Source organism: Grampus griseus, assembly GCF_964374135.1.
Source record: "Grampus griseus genome assembly, chromosome: 7".
Lineage (NCBI taxonomy): Eukaryota > Metazoa > Chordata > Mammalia > Artiodactyla > Delphinidae > Grampus > Grampus griseus.
The window spans coordinates 57,791,348-57,808,882 of NC_139001.1; the positions used below are offsets into that span (position 1 = coordinate 57,791,348).

The following is a 17,535-nucleotide window of genomic DNA, read 5'->3' on the forward strand; positions in this document are numbered from 1 at the left end:
GCTCTGCAATGGGAGAGGCCACAACAGTGAGAGGCCCGCGTACCAGAAAAAAAAAATTGTTGACGATCTCAAAAGAATTTTTATTTATGTGGGTTATATCTGTGATATTTACTATCTTGTAAATTAAAAGATTTTTTAAAATACCTATTAATTCATTTTAAAAACAATAACCCATTACATGTTAACATACTAGCATTTTTATTAAGATAACCATATTTTATGAAACATGTATAGACGGGTGGCATTTATACATTTCTGTACATCTCTTTAATGTATGTCTTAATATTAAGAAAACTGGATTCTTGTAAATGCTCGTGTGCATTCAGTCTCTGGTAGTATCTTATTTTGGTTGAAGTATATGAAGAAAATCTGACCTCATACAAATACACATTTGGTAAAGAGTATCTTAAGAGACTTTCCAGATAATTTGTTTTTTTTTGTTTTTTGGTTTTTTTTTGGCATTATGCAGGCCTCTCACTGTTGTGGCCTCTCCCATTGCGGAGCACAGGCTCCGGACGCGCAGGCTCAGCGGCCATGGCTCACGGGCCTAGCCGCTCCGTGGCGTGTGGGATCTTCCTGGACCGGGGCACGAACCCGTGTCCCCTGCATCGGCAGGTGGACTGTCAACCACTGCGCCACCAGGGAAGCCCCTTTACAGATAATTTGGATATTTCTCTTTGCTATCACACCAAAACTGGTTAAGTGGTAGTTTCTTAAATACTACTTGCAATGTAGAATCTGAAATGTTATAAATAAGCATTTCATATTCTGTTACACTAAAATCCATTGGTCTGTCTTGAGACCTGAATGGATCTTTCAACTATGCATTATTCTGTAACATCATGCATTGGTCATTTGGAAAATATTGGTTCAGTGAGTTATTTAGGTCTTTCAAACATTGAAACATTTCTGTAAATGATGAAAAACATCACATTTGTTAGAATCATCATTAATTTCATCAGAAAACTCATCTAAGTAGTGGGAAGCTGTCGCGTTCAGGGTGGCAGATACAGAATTTCCAAAATTCTTATTTTAACTTGAAAGTTTGGACTTTATCACTCACTGGCAGTTATTTTCCTTCAGGTGGCAGGCTCAAGGTTGTTCATTTTTGAGCAAATGCCCAGTATCAATAACCAGAATTTATGTTAGCTGTTCTTCCAAGAAAAAAAAATGGTATTCCATGGGAAAAGCCGCCAGCTCAGCTTTCACCTCAAACAATACTTCTCCTAAAGAAAACGATCCCCACAAGGATCCCAGATGTCTTTTACATCATTTGGTATGACGCTAACTCTTCCTCTTTTGGAGAGTTTTTCAAATGTGGAGGTGCACATCTCTAAATGTAATCCAGATTAGAAACAACAGTGGAAACAGAGTTAGGAAAAAACTGTCTAAATATGTGACCCACAGTAGCTAATTTAATATGCCATTGTTCATTAAAAGCAGTACCACTGGTATAAAATAATGCATTAAATTCTATACTTAGTATCTGAAAGACCAGGTTCTTTTGAAACTGAAAACAACAGAGAAACACTGTTCAACTGATGATGTGATTTAATATTTCTGACACTGAAAAATGCAACCAGAGCATCCACTTTAAAAAATCTACAGCTGATCCTGCAGGAGGAGATATTTTAGGCAAGTTATTTTTTTAACATCATACTTCTTATTTTAATGTCTTCCTTATTAATTCATGCATTTGAAAATAGTTTCATCTTGGAATTTTACAGCAAGTTATGGTTTGAGTTTATGGGAAGAAAAATAATCAAACTTTAGGCTTACAAATGATAGATATAACCAGATTCCCTTTTCCTTCTAACATTTTCTTGAAACTCATCAATACAGAGAGTTTTTATTCATCCATAAATTTTCATGGCACTTTGCACTATTCCTCCCATAATAGTTGTTTTGGTCCTGCAGATTAATTTAAACCACGATTCAACAATCTTTAGAATTGGAAACTGCAGTTCATGGATCCCAAGCATCCTTTGTATTTCAGGTGGCACCTGTTCTCTTCACACAACAAATGCTTTCAATTCAGTCTCATCCTTTAGTCAGCTATGTTGCTAAGATGCCTACGTTGTCACACATTGTCTCTTTAACATGTTTTCAGTTCATATTTGCATACATTTTGGCCATGAAATGAGGAAACAATATTTAAGATGCACTGCTTCCTTGCACCTCTGGCCAGCCGTTACTTTTTTTAAAACCATTCAGACATTTTTAAAAGTGGCCATTTTCTTTGTATTGATATTAAATCTATTCTGACCATATCATAAGACCAGGAAGCTGGAGCCATTCAGACAGGCATTTGTCTATGAGTCTGAAGAATTCAGCAAGGCTTGCAAATGTGCCATGACTTTGTGAGCTGGTTGCTTCAACATTTAGCACCTACTTTGTTCCAAGCATTGTATTAGGTGATGAGACTGATGCAAAACAAATGATGTGAGCAGTGTCAACATCACTACCACCATCTGGTCTTTGAGAGCTTTGAGAGCTCTCTGTATGCTGGGTACTCAGGATAGGGGTTTACATATATTCCATTCATTATCTCATCCCTATGAGGTAGTTTTTATTATCATTCCAGTTTTACAGGTGAAGAAACTGAGACTTCTCCTTAGATCCTGGAACTAGTAAGCGAAGCTGAGATTCTTTTACAGAGGAGACAAGCTCTTAACCACCTAACTATAGATAACAATGAACTTTAAGTTTTTTTAAATTGTTTTAAGGCTTTATGGAAAGGGTGATTAGGCAGACTGAGGAGGAGAGTTTATAAACAACAGCTCTTTTTTTATTTTTTTATTGAAGCATAGTTGATTTAAAATGTTGTGTTAGTTTTGGGTGTACAGCATAGTGATTCAGTGATACATATATATATTCTTTTTCAGATTCTTTTCTTTTATATGTTATTATAAAATATTGAGTATAGTTCCTTGAGATTCTTGTGCTACATAGTAGGTCCTTGTTGGTTATCTATTTTATATATAGTAGTGTGCGTATGTTCATCCCAACCTCCTAATTTATCCCTCCCCCACCACTCTCCCCTTTGGGAACCATAAGTTTGTTTTCTATGCTGTGAGTCTGTTTCTGTTTCATAGGTAAGTTCATTTGTGTCATATTTTAGATTTCACATATAAGTGATATCATATGGTATTTGTCTTTCTCTTTCTGACTTCACTTAATATGATGATCTCCAGTTCCATCCATGTTGCAGCAAATGGCATTATTTCATTCTTTTTTATGGCTGAGTAATATTCCATTGTGTATATACCACAGCTTCTTGATCCATTTATCTGTCGAGGGACATTTAGGTTGCTTCCATGTTTTGGCTATTGTAAACAGAACGGCGGCTCTCTGTGTGCATTATTTCTGATAAAAAAGACTATATGAGGTGTTCAGCAAAATTCCCTGTGGTTTGGGCATTAGAAGGCTTAGGAAGGCACATCCATAGGGGAAGGAGAGCAAGAGAGAGCTGGGATGGAGAGTGTAGAAGTCACCAGTTAGAGTCTCAAAAGGACCATGAGAGCAGGAAATAGCTTGGAAAGAGGGCATAGACATAAATTTCATGAATTAATTCCACCTTTGTAAGAAAATGTGATTGTTAGGATTAAAAATACATCACCCATCCACCACTTAATTATTATTAATTCAATAATATATATCTATTTGTTTAATAACTGGTCCTGTTGAAAATAGCATAGTGCCCTATTCTCTGGTGTTCACCAGTTTCACTAATGTGTGGAACATAGTAGATACTCAATAAAATATTTATTGAATGAAAATTATTTGAGAGTCTGTAATGTACACGTATGTATTGACCATTACTGTACTTTATTCTTTTTTTTTTTTTTTTTTTTTTTTGGCGGTACGCAGGCCTCTCACTGTTGTGGCCTCTCCCATTGCGGAGCACAGGCTCCAGATGCGCAGGCTCAGCGGCCATGGCTCACAGGCCCAGCCGCTCTGCGGCATGTGGGATCTTCCCGGACCAGGGCACGAACCCATGTCCCCTGCATCGCAGGCGGACTCTCAACCACTGCGCCACCAGGGAAGCCCTCGGTACTTTATTTTAATGAATTTGTGGGCTATATGAAGTATTTACACTTTTTCAGACCACATGTCCAGAACCTCAAATTCTTTTAAAGATAAAATGCATCTTAATTATGTAGTTACTCACTGCATTGGCCATTCTGGAATCTCTGTTATAAATACAAGCCTTAGTTGATTGTTTACCCATGAGATTGGAATGGCTTTCCACCTTGTAAATTATGTTTGTTTGGTGAATTTTAATGGAAAGTTTAATTACCTGTTTCTAAAGACAGCTTAATTAGTTGCTCAAGAGACCCCTCTCTCAATTCATGTTTGGAGGATAGTTTTGTTGATTTGTTTTTAATTAAAAAATATATATAAAAGGAAAAGTCAATGCAAAAACAAAACCAGGCATGCTGCTCAGTAACTTTCCTTGAAGCCCTGGTAGGCATTTGATGAAGGAGCTGCATGTATCTAAGAAAAAGCATCATATCATTTTACCCACTACCCTCAAAATAATTAAAAGCTTTTAAAATGCCAGAAATTAATCACCAAGGCTGACCTCACTTCTCTGGATGTTGTAAACCATTTGTCAGGTTTAGCACTGAATTGGGGAAGGTCATTTTCAGCTGCGAATATTTCTGCTTGCTGATGGTCCTAGGTCTTTGCAGCCCCGGGCCTTACTAAAGTAAGAGTCAGTTTCCTCACACTTCTAGTAATCTTATCTCCAGGTCCCAGGAAAGCAGTTGGAGTGGACAGAGGAGTAGATGTGAAGTCTGGAGGCCTGGGTTCCCACCATTGCTCCTTTGCTTAATGATTTCTGCCCTTGATCAAGTACCTTAACACCTTTGCACTGTCATTCTGAAAAAAGGGAATGTGAGGATACAGTGAAATAGTGTATGTGACAAAGCAGTTTGTAGAATCTAAAACTCTGACTAAATAAGTGCTCCTGATTTGGAGGCAGTGAAAGAGTTGGGCCTGGGTGGTTTTTTTTTTTTTTTAAACAAAACAAGCAGAAGAATACAGTAATTAAAACTATTGTAAAGTAAGACTGGAACAGGATTATGAAGCCATTTACCTCACAGATTACTTCTTGCTGTGCACCATGGTGACAGAATCAGGCCTGCTCCTGGAAGGGATTTTGTAAGACTCCCCCAGTCACCCAAACCTGCTTTCCTGAAACTAGATGATAATTTCCTGCTAATAGGCAGGGACATGCTAAACCTAAAGATTAACTGTGACCCATCTTCCCAGAGCATCGATCTTACTCAGTGGTCATTGATCGAAAACGTTTTTATATTAAACATTTCATATGGGCACATTTAGGGGAGCTTGAAGAGCCACCCCTGGATCCCTGCACACCCCTGTTCACTGTTGGTTGCTATTGGGGACATTTTGGTAGAAAGGGTAGTAAAGCACTAGCTGAAGCTGGCCAGATAGCCTTAAATAACTTTTTTTTTTTTTTCCGGTACGCGGGCCTCTCACTGTTGTGGCCTCTCCCGTTGCGGAGCACAGGCTCCGAACGCGCAGGCTCAGGGGCCATGGCTCATGGGCCCAGCCGCTCCGTGGCTTGTGGGATTCTCCCGGACCGGCGCACGAACCCGTGTCCCCTGCATCGGCAGGCGGACTCTCAACCACTGCGCCACCAGGGAAGCCCCCTTAAATAACTTTTGACCTTATCAACCGAAGATCTTCAATTGCTCCTTAAATTATCTCCCATTAACCTATCCTTTGTGGAGGAGGAAAATGGCAAGGTAGATCCCTCTCAATACATTAAAATGTCACTCAGAGATAGATGTTAAATCATCCTTTAATCTTTCCTTCTTCCTTCTCACAGGAAGTTGATTGCAGTCTGACTTTCTGTGTCTTATTTTCTAATGTGCTAATCATTTGTGGGCCTGGTGGTCTAGATGCCTCAAATCACTCATAAGATATCAAGGTTCAAATGGAACACAGTATATATATATGGAAGAATCTAATTATATATATAGATTTCATATATATCATATATATGTATGATATATATATGAAAGAATCTAATTATCTCTTCTATGAAAAAGAACGTTCAAGTTAGGGGAATTTCAATTTCATTAGGAACCTTTGAACTAACAGGAATTTCGTAAGATGAAATACTATGGACACGATATAAAGTTTATATTAGAAAAATGCCGAGATGCAAGCTATTTTTACTTTTTCAACCTCATTATCTTGATGTAAAACATTCCATGTGGCAGTGTCATTACAAAGAAAAGACAATATTTGGCAGTGAGGTGAACAATTAACACATCTATGAATAATTCTCATGCTTATACTTCTCAGGGAAATTATTTATGAAAGTTAAATCTGTTACCTTCAGGCCACTATTGCCATTTTCAAACATTAAAAATAGGCTTTCAAAAGTATGTTTGAACTTCACAAGTACACTTTATACTGTGAGCCCACGTTGCCATTTTCAAATATTAAAAATAGGCTTTCAAAAGTATGGTTGAACTTCACAAATACACTTTATACCATGAGCCCACGTTTATCTTTATTGAGCCTTAAAATAAATTACATTTGGAATATTCTAGTCAAATTACACATATAGGAAATAGCTTTTATAACTTAAGTTTTAAGAAATTCGGTAACAGGTCCTTTTTAAAATAACCACATCACACAGACTTCATCTTATCCTAATCAGTTGAAATCAGTGGTAGAATGAGAAAACTGAAAATGTAGTGCCTGGCTTTTATTCTGATTCACTGGCTTGCTTTTGTTAAATTGGTGATTGTGAAATGTTCACTGAACTGCAATAACTTGAAATAACCTCTAGTGGCAGTTTAAAATCTGAAAATACTCCTGATGTCAGTCTGAGTCTGCTTTTCAGTATGTGTATGTATGCATATGTGTATACATATACATACATATGTATATTACAGTGAAAAGCTCTCCGAAAAAGTGAAAACATCTATGATCCCAGAGTTTTGCACTGGATTTAAAGTCTCTAATTGTTGATATAGTGTTAGAGCTTCTCTAATCTCATCTCCTCTATTGTTACAAAACAATAAAAGTGTTTCTTTAAGTCGTGCAAGTAATAGGTATCAAAATTTTGGGTAAAACAAAAACCAAAAGGTAATGACATATTTCCCTAATTAGCCCTCAACTTCACTTAGGGGGGAAAATTGAGAAAATTTCCTGTGGGGGCCAGTTTCAGCTTTTCATTCGGAAGAGCTGAGAAAGAATATTATGATCATGATCATACAACCATCACTGCGAATGGCCAAATACTGGAGTGTGTTAGACTAGAATACTTTACTCTTACTATGTAATTTTATATATAATTACATGTATATATTAACTTGTTAGATGATTCAGGGCAGGAAAACGTCTGCCATTTATTTTATTTTATCTTCCCAAAGCACTTATTATATAAATTGTTATCAGTACACCAGGGCTACAATCTAGTATCCATTAAGAACTTGTAAATGAAAAAATAAGACTGTGTCCTATGAGTTAACTTTAAGATCACCACCTGAGATATTTGGACAGAGATATGCAAAATCATCATAAAGAGACACCTGGAAAAAGGAGACTCAAAGAGCTCAGAGCTGCTTATGCCCATCTAAGCACTGACTGAAAATGAAGGTGCCTCTCACTAAATGGGCACTGAGCATTCTAGTCCTGTGGCAGGGCCATCCTAATTGTAGAGGACTCAAAGGATGTCTTAATTCTATGCGTTAAATATTCAGTTCATCTAACACACTCCACTTGTCTGATTCCATTCTCATCTGCTTCCTAATTATTTTTTGTTTCCAGTGTAGATATGCTGCCCCAAAAAGGGCATGTTGGTCACCCACTTTATGATAATTATATCTCATATCTTAGTATAAACTAGACAGCCATCATTCTGCCTTTACTTACCAGTTTCATGAGCTTGGTATTATAATGTCATTCTCTCCCCTTGAGAAATAGACATGATCTCCTTGCTGACAAATTAAGTTTCTGAGCCTGCAAAACTGAGTACCACACAAAAGCCTGTAGTAAATTAACCAGAGCTACCTTGAAGGGACTCACTCCTAGCCAAGCTGGCCTTTCCTACTTAGACACACTCACGTCTTCACATCCCTATGTGCTAAATGAGTGTGAACCTTCCTTTTTTGTTTTGAATTTCTGTTAAAAATATAAAGAAGACCATGGAGTTCATTTAGTCCAGCTGGGACTTACAAAAAGTTCAGTGACTTCGTTGGTATCTGTTAGAACCAGGCTTAGTAACCGGGCTGTGTGCCACTCTGCCCCCTCCTCTCTGGGCCTGGTGTGCAAAACACTTCCTCAAACTGTTGCTCGGAGAAGTTGATCGTTTCTTTTGTTTCTTGAAAGGGTAAGGAATGCGGGGCTGTGCTTTTTTGTTCGCATTGTGTTTTCAAATGTTTTCTGTTTATAATTATTGCATGTAAGTCAGGGAACATGTTAGAGTGTACAGAGTTTGGTGATGTGAGTGTTAATATAGAGTAATTTAAATTTATTATACACTGAAGTGAATGCATTGATGTGCCTTATTGTTACCTGTTTAGAGAGACGTTACGTTAAGGCTAGGGCAGCTATGTAATGAAGACTGAGTTAGGAATTATGATGTGACTGATGCCAGGAGCATAAAAATTTAGAGCCCTGGCCGGATTTAAGAGTTTCCTATGCAACATAAAAAGTTATTTATCCCAATGTTAACTTAAGGAATTTATAGAGTTCTGTATAGAAATCTCTAATGTTTGACTTAAAATGCATTTGAAAATTTTGAGGAGGTGATGAATCTGGAAGATGCTATAAACTACATATAAGCAGTACTAAATTGGCTAGTGATCAGAGAGGTGTTAGAATATAAATGATCCAGAAACTTATTCAAATGATAGCCTTTCAAAATTGCATGTTAACTATAGGTAATATGAGGGGCAGGAGAGTCTAGAGGAAAGACACAGAATTTGAAGTCACGTAGACCTGGGTTCAACTCCTATTCTCACCACGTATTAGTTAGGTGACCTTAATCTCTCTGAGCTTTTGTTTCTTTATCTATAAAGTGACACCTGCCCTATTGTTTTAACAACTAAACTACATCATACATGTATAGCATTTACTAGTGTAGTGCCATGTAGTTGTCAGTTAATAAATGTAAGCTGACATATTGTTGCTAAGTACCTTGAATATATTCTACTTTTGGCTCTAATGGTGAGAAACTAGGTTACAAATGATAATTCAGGGGACAAATGTATGAATAATCTGTGTATCTAGAGTGAGCTGAATTTGCTTGGATCTACAAATTTTGATAGTGGAAGAGCTGGGTTTATATCTCAATTTTAGCATTTTATAGAAATTGCAGGATTTGCTAAACCTGAACCAGTGACTCAGGTCACCCGGTAGTAAGTAAATCCAGCTACTCTTCTTCTCCCGGAGCCTCAGGGCCATGCCAGCTATAACAATCCTTTATGGTGCTTTTTGGATGGAATGTTGATTTAGCTTAGTTAACTGGGGCATTGAGATCATGAGTCTGTGATGTCATCATGATGGTACAAAGGAGGTGGCTGTTTGCCTGAGGTCCCTCCAGTTAGAGAACACTCTTACTATTAGTGTGTCCTGACATTCAATAATTGGAGATTTATTCTTTTGACTTAAGTCTTGGTCCCATATTAAAAACCAGTTATTCATGGAGAAGGAAGTGTAATCAGTCATTCGCACCTTAGTCTAAGTGAGTTGATAAGACCCTTCCCTGTAAGCAGGGTTTGAGGCAGGAAGGAGGAGAGGACAGGGATTACTCAGAGTTTGAGCCCAGGGGTTTAGGTTACCAGGACAGGGGAAGCTAAAAATTGCAGAACGGTGATGCCTATGGTGTGTCCCTAAACCACCTAGTTACAATTTGACCTGAAGCTCACATTGCTTAGGACAGTGGCCTTGGGCCTTTAATGTGTATCACTGTCACATGTTATACTAACGCTGATCTTGGAAAGATGGGGTCTTGGAAGGGAAGGAGGGGAAACTTCTATTTATTGATTACTTTCTGTGCTGGGAATAATGCAAAATACTTATTTAATTCTTAATAATTCTGTAATGTAAGTACTTCTAATCCATTTTACACGTAAGGAAACACACAAATTAGTAGCTTGACCAAGGACACACCACAGCCAATAGGATGTGATTTTAGATTTTGTCTGGCCCTGGTGCCCATGATCCTGTTGTGCTACACATGGTGAAAATGAGAGGCTAACTCAGCACAAATCCAGTATTATTACTAGACAGATAACAGGGTAGTAGGGTCAGTGGTGGAAACTTCTTTATTCGAACAACAGCAAATGCATTCCTTTCCAAGGTCACCTATTTCCCCCTTCTTTTCCTTATTCCTCACACGACACCCCTCCCCCCCCATTATTTTCCCGGTCCTCTTCTCTGTACTACAGATGGTATGGATGAAGGTGGAAACAGAGAGCGTTGTGGAATCTGCTCCTTCCCCATCTCTTTTTCCAGGCCAGTTAACCCTCATCCAGGCAAACAATACAGATGTGATACCTATATGGAGGATGGCAAGAGTCAGGTCCAAGACAGGCCAAAGATTCCCAGTCAGAATAAAAAGCTAAATACTGCTGGTGTTTCTAGCTAGAATGACCTCGTGGGACATGTACCCTGCCAGTTCAGACCCCCACCCACTGAAGCCATTTTCTTCTCTTTTATAGAACCAGAACACAAGGGGGCTCTATCTGTAACACCTCGGGTTTATCTCCTACTCTCATTACAAGGTAGCAGAAAGAGCTGCCAGGCTTTGGGGACAAAAGACAGGGATTCAGACCACAGAATTTCCACTACCTGACTGGGACCTTGAGCAATTCATTCTGTGAGTGTTTCTTCATCTATAAAATGTCCATTATACAACACATCTCAGGATATATGACCAAGAAATAGAACAACGATATGAAGTATTGCACATTGTTTCTGGTTTCCTATGCTGATAATCTTTCCTTTTCACCCTGTCCCAACCCTGCTCCCTCAGCTAACATTAGGTGTCATTCTAGGCCTTTTAAAAGATAGAATCTGAACTAGAATTGGGGGAATTTGGTAGCGACCATAATATAAAGGGAAGGGCAGGCATTTCTAGGCATGTTTGTATGTATAAACCAAAAGCAGATTAGTCTACTAGCTCCTTGGACAGTAGCCTATGTCTTATACTACACAGCGTGACCTGCAGCTATACAGCGCCCTGTAATAATATCATTTATTGAGTGCCCACTGTCTTTTCCTCTTTTACATATCATCCCCTCTAAACTGCCCAGTAGTAACCTATAAGTGTTATTGTCCGTAGTATGTAAATGAGGTAACAACCAAGGCAACAAACAAATCTCCCAAGGTCAGGATTCAGATTTCAGTGTCTGTGATTTCAAATCTCACTTTTTATTATAACACACTGCCCCCCAATAAAAATAGCTGCCTTCATTTGGTTTTATTTTTATTTATTGAACCTTTGTTTGTACAAGCTACTGTGTTAGATTCAGGCTTTATACTAAGATGTATAAGACCCAGTTCTATATAAACAGCTACACAGGCAACTGTGATATGAGGTAGAAGGTGATACATCTCATAATCAATGAACAAGTGAAGGACTCCGATGTTCACAGGTGGATGAGGTCACGTCTAATTGCCGCAAATGGTCAAAGGCATCATGAAGGAGGGTGTGTCTGAATGGAGCCTGAGGGCTGCATTTCCTACTGCAGGTTCTGCGTGGTAAACTTGAGATCTAGATATCTTAGTGCCTGTTACTTTTTCTTACCATCCATTGTTACTCATTGCTTACTGTGTCTTACTATCTATTGCTACTCTTCAGTATGAAAGGAGAAGATAACTAGAGAAACCACCTTGAATAGAATCAGACTACCCTCAGACTGCATGGTTTCCTCTCATTTTCTCATTTGAGTGGATATAGCATAGTGTTTAAGAGCCTAACTCCTATCCACCACCTAATGTAACAGCTGTACAATTTTGGGAAGTTAACTTCTGTAGGCCTCAGTTCTTCCAGCTATAAAATGAGGATAGTATATGCCTCACAGACATTTTTCTGTGGAATTAACGGGATTCTGTATGTGAAGTGATTAGCTGGGTGCTTAGAGCATAAGTGCCTAATAATCAATGAACGATAGGCATAATTAATAGATGCTGTATCTATCTAAGTAGATAGATATGGCCAGAAAAAATATAAGGAAGTGTGGTATACATTTGTCTGGAATGTCAGAACTTTGATACTGGTTCTGGATTCGAGAGTTAGCAGTTCTGACTTGAGAGCTCCTCAAAATTAATGCAGAAATGCAGCTACAGTTATGGAAGGCGTAATAGTGACCAAACCCCCAGCCACCTGAGGGGAGCTAAGAAGTTTTTCATCCTAAACCATTGTTTCCTGTCTCCTTAGTGCCCTAGATTGTTGCCCAAGTTGTAATTATTCCAGTATTTCTTGCTTAGGTAGAAAAATTACTCAGGAAAGACAGTATGACTCTGCAGAGTCTGCAGTAGACCTGGCCTCTCAGTGACAAAATGTTCACTTTTACTCAGCCATGAATTTTCTGGATAAATCTACCATGAATATTTTTATGCTTTGGTTGAATTTTAGTTACTACAGCTGAAGGACTGGGGTGATCTATAATAAAGGACCTTGATCAGAAATACTCGGGAAAAAAAAGTTAGTTGGGTTACATGGGTGATTGTTTTCTTTAACTTAGTCACTTTAACATTCAGTGTTAAATGTTGTGGAGAAAAAAATTACTGTTAAATTTGCCTTCAGAATCTGTTTTTTTCTGGGCCCACTGAGAATCAGATAAACTTCACTTTAGGTTATATGTGACTAAAGAGTTGGCTGGCCTTTATATTTTTAGTCATCATGTGACAAACTAAGTCTAAGCTGAAGAGTAATTTAGGTTAGGCAAGGAAAGTTCTTTCCATCGTATTTCTTCTTGGGAAAAAAAAATTTTTTTGTCTCATACTAATCACTTTAGGATATAAATTTGTGGAAATGAAACATCTGTAGGTGTATATATTAACTTTTGCCTTCTATTTTCTTAGAAATGTTTTTAAAAGAATAAACCGTTTTAAAAGTTGGAACTATATACTCAAAATATTCGGGGGTGTTTAGAAAATCAGTCATTCAGTATCATCAATATCTAGCATGGTTTAAGGACCACTTCATGCCCTGATTAAATGAGAATCTGCATTGGGCCCATAACCCCTGTAGATTATGAAATGTGAGATAAAATCTTTGCAATTATCTACGCAAATAGACTGAATTCATTTCAATATAGAGTTTTAGATTCTTTAAATACAGTGTAACCTTAGAATCATAATGGGTTAAACTTAATTACTATAGCATGAGGAAACAGATGGGAGGTGTTTAAGGAACCAATATGAGAAAACTTAAGCTTATATAGCACCTTAGTAAAAAAGTATTGTATAGGTATTGCTCTTAAATGAAGCTGGATTTGAGTCTCTTGCCCTGCACCCGCCTTTCTACATCAGCAAACAAACACCTAAGGTCCAGCAAGCACAGTTACACTACATCTGGGACCTGTGAACATGAGGAATTATTCCCAACCGGCTTGCACTGTGACCTGGCTTGAAGCTCTTTGAAAGAAGAATGTTGAGACTAAGAATTAAAATAGTGGTTGGACCTATTTAAGCATAGATCCACAACAAAACTACTCACGGTAGGAAGTCAGAACTGACCACCCCAGGGTGTTGGCAGCATTATGTACATGTTTCTTGCTCTCCATGAAAATAGAATGATAACTAGTTAAACTCCTTTTCTTTTTCATCAAAATACTTATCAGCTTTTGCTCATCTTTAATAAAATGGGGTTTTAGTTAACTAACCTCAGTCCATATGCACAGAGGTAGATTATAGATCAGCCTTTCATAATTGACCTGGCAGTGGTGCATTCTTTTTAAAGCATTCTTTTTAAAACCTACTGTTGTGTTAATTTTCCTTTACTTTTAATAGGTTAAAAAAAAATCCATTTTGTGATGATGCATGATTCATTCAGTGTTCATTGTCTTCCCACTAATATTTTTTTTTTTGCCTTGAGCCAGCAAGAAAATCTTACATGAGAGGAGGGAGAAACAGACAGTGAGTTGAGGAATACAGTACTTAAATACTGTTGCTTGATTTTCATTGGTTATCTCCTTTCTTAACGGTGACCAGTCTAATCCAGACTTCCTTGTCAAATCCCTCCCCTCCCCCATCCTCTGCCAGGGGCTTCACAGGGTGTCAGTTGCTAGAAACTGACTGCAGGCAGTATGTAGGCATCTTTCATTTAGAATGGACATTAATATATTGACTAGAAAAGAAAGCTTTTAGAAATGTGTCATTTGTCAAAATTGCATGGCTTTTTAAAAAGGATAGAGAAATGCTGAATGTTTTGTATGTTAGCATCGACTCTATTTCTGTTCAGACTCTTAAGTTTTCAGAAGCTTAAATATAGAGCCCTTTAAAAAAAAAAAAGGAAGAAAGAAGAATTTTTCTGGTTAGTCGACCTCTTTTTAAGAAGTGCTTCATCATCCTCCTCCACCTCTCCGTGATGTTTCTCTGCAGCTCTCTGTAGGGTAGGGTTCTGTGCTGGCTGGCAGAATGCTCATTTGTTAGCTGAATAGAGTTCATCGACAGACATAGATCAATATAGGTTTTCTTTATTTCCTGTGAATTCCAAAATGCCATCCAAAGAGTCTTGGTCGGGTAGGAAAACTAATAGAGCTACAGTTCACAAATCAAAACAAGAGGGCCGTCAGCAAGATTTATTGATAGCAGCCTTGGGAATGAAACTGGGTTCTCAAAAGTCGTCTGTGACAATCTGGCAACCTCTGAAACTCTTTGCTTATTCGCAGTTGACATCACTTGTTAGAAGAGCAACTCTGAAAGAAAACGAGCAAATTCCAAAATATGAAAAGGTTCACAATTTCAAGGTAAGAATATTTATTTTTAACCTTTTGTTATAAGAAAGGAAGTGCACATTTCTTGAAATATACAATATTAAAGTGTGTCTTTTTAAAACTAGGACGACTGGACTAAAATGTTCTTGCTATTCAGGGAATGAAGATGTTTTAAGCAAGATTTTTTTTAAGGAATAGCTTAATAAAGGTGATAGAATCCAACCCCATTTTCTCTGATGCTGATTTAGTATTCTGTTTGATCAGTGTATACTGAGTGGTAAAAGTCTTGACTGATATTTAAAAGATCTCATCTAATAATGATTTGGGTGTTATATTTATTTGTGATGCAAATATGTCTAACTACCTTCGTGGGATATTTTGTGAGAGGATTAGATCTTATCTTCTTCCGTTTCTGGTAAAAAGCTTTGGCTATAAGAGGCATGTGATGTTGCCTCTGGATTGAGCAGATGGTGTGCATTTCCCATAGTTTCTGTCTTTTCTCCTCTGCTAATGAATTGACCATGATGAAAGGAGGATGGCTACCATGGGACCGTTATGCTGCTGACACTAGCAGCTTCTCTTCACTTTTTGAGTATTTTCTTTCACTCTGTGTGTGTGTGTGTGTGTAGTTCTTAATTATTGTGTTACTGTGTTTTACCAACTATACTTTAATCATTTTTCATCAAGATGTGTGTGTGTGTGTTGATTCAAGCTGTGTGTAGATCTTGCCTGTATTTAGTAGCATGATATAAGACCTTGAAGTTCAGTCCTTTGCAACCTAATTCAGAGAACATACAATGTAAGGTTGTGCGTAAGGAGATCCAGTTACACTTCATGGGTAGATGCACTAGCATTTCTATAGTAACTTCCCAATAGTTATACAACTTTATGATGAAGTTCCTGAGACATGAATATTGTTAATGTAGACAAAATGGCATTAGTTTTGATGTTAGCGGGTATCTGTTTTCAAAAGATGATAAAGCTGGAAACCCTGATCTTCCTTTTATTTATTAATTTATTCAACATTTATTCAGCAGATAGAATGCACCAGGCTCTGTAGTAAGACATTTCATTCCAAATTTGCAATTTATCCTGATTTTTAACACTAGCATTAATTTTACTCAGATGCTAAATACCCAGCCCCCAATATGCTCTGCTTTTTCCATAGTGAAAAAGATTTTTATGAACTTCCGATTATTTGAGGATAAAGGATACATTCCAAAATGTATGGGCTGTGTAAAGATTGCTAATATTTCAAGGTAAACCAAATAGAGTTTTCTTTTCCCTCTCTAAACATATTATTAAAGACTTGATCTTTCAACCAGTATCTTTGATGTAAAATGAAATTGAGACCATTCAGTGTGCGCTTCCAGTCTCAACCACCTCTTCCATTTATGGACCTAAACAGTCCATGCGGTACTAGTCCTCGGTGTCTTCTTGCATGATATACAACCTGGTCTAACAGGATTTTTATCAGGAAAATGACCCCAAATACATCCTTTTGCAAATATCAAGTTATGTGCATGTTCGGACTCAAAAATAGCCATTTAGGTTCCTAAGCAGGAAACTGCAAACTTTTTAGAAATGGCTGAGATTTTAAAATATATCCCTCTGGTATGTTAAGCAGGAACAGATTGACCTATTAGGGATGCCATTTTAGTGCTAAGTTCATTGTACATGCTTTCTGTCAATATTGATAAAAAGCAAAGGGTAGAGGTGTTCAAGGATTTGCATAAACAAACACATTCTCTAATTTTTTTTGGTTGTGTCTTCCAGTAATTTCTCAATTTTAATTTAACACATGGCTTTCATGAGCAAATTTTGTATAACCAGAAAGTACTGACTATGGGACTAATTGTGACTCATAGCTTGGTACCCACGCTGTTTTAAAGATACTTTTTTTTTTTTTTTAAAGAGGCGTGTGAAACAGTAGAAGCCTGCTTCCTTCTCTGGAGCTAAGATATTAAAACGAGCTTGGGCTCACTGTTTAAAAAAAAGTAAAATATTTATGCTCAGGAAGAGCTCATGTTGGACAGTGAATTGCATTACATTTTTTTTAGAGTTGCTAATAAGGTCAAAAGTCTTTGACTCTCTCAAAACGATTTGACTCTTTCCATTAAAATTACTCTTTGTTTCTTAAAAACTGTTTCTGTGGGGTGGCATTATAAAAAAGAGAAGGAGGGGCCATACTTGACTTCCGGGCACATCCCTAAAAGAATTCAGACTCTGTGGCAGGAGCAGTGCTTTCCCACACAAATGCTCACTTAGAAGGTCACTGCCTGTGATATGTAAGTATGTCCAGTTCAGAGATTTATTGTAGGAAAAATCTGGAGCATTTACAAAATGATAATTGTTCGCGTGGCCTTGCCATTGACTATTTTCTATGTTGGTGAAAGTGTACTCTGCCTAACTACCAACCCACTCACCAAACTCATTTCAATGTGGTTTTCTTTTTTGCCTCTTGAGCTGCCTTGTTATATAACGTTGCTCTGTGGTGTCGAACAGCTGTCAAGTCTCATTTCAGAAGGTGAAACCATGAGTGTCATATACCTTTGGTGAAAGCATTCACCAAGGTGAAATCCAAAAAAAAAAAAAA

At 37.6% G+C, this 17,535-nt stretch overlaps 1 protein-coding gene across 1 annotated transcript in view; it reads left to right on the forward strand.

Annotated features, from left to right (window-relative positions):
- CHN1 (chimerin 1) overlaps positions 1-17,535 on the forward strand; it is a 176,570-nt gene that overhangs the window by 110,256 nt on the left and 48,779 nt on the right. Inside the window, exon 7 of the mRNA XM_082658641.1 lies at positions 14,895-14,972. Within this exon, the coding sequence (XP_082514767.1) occupies positions 14,895-14,972 (78 nt within the window). The remainder of the gene's footprint in view (positions 1-14,894; positions 14,973-17,535) is intronic.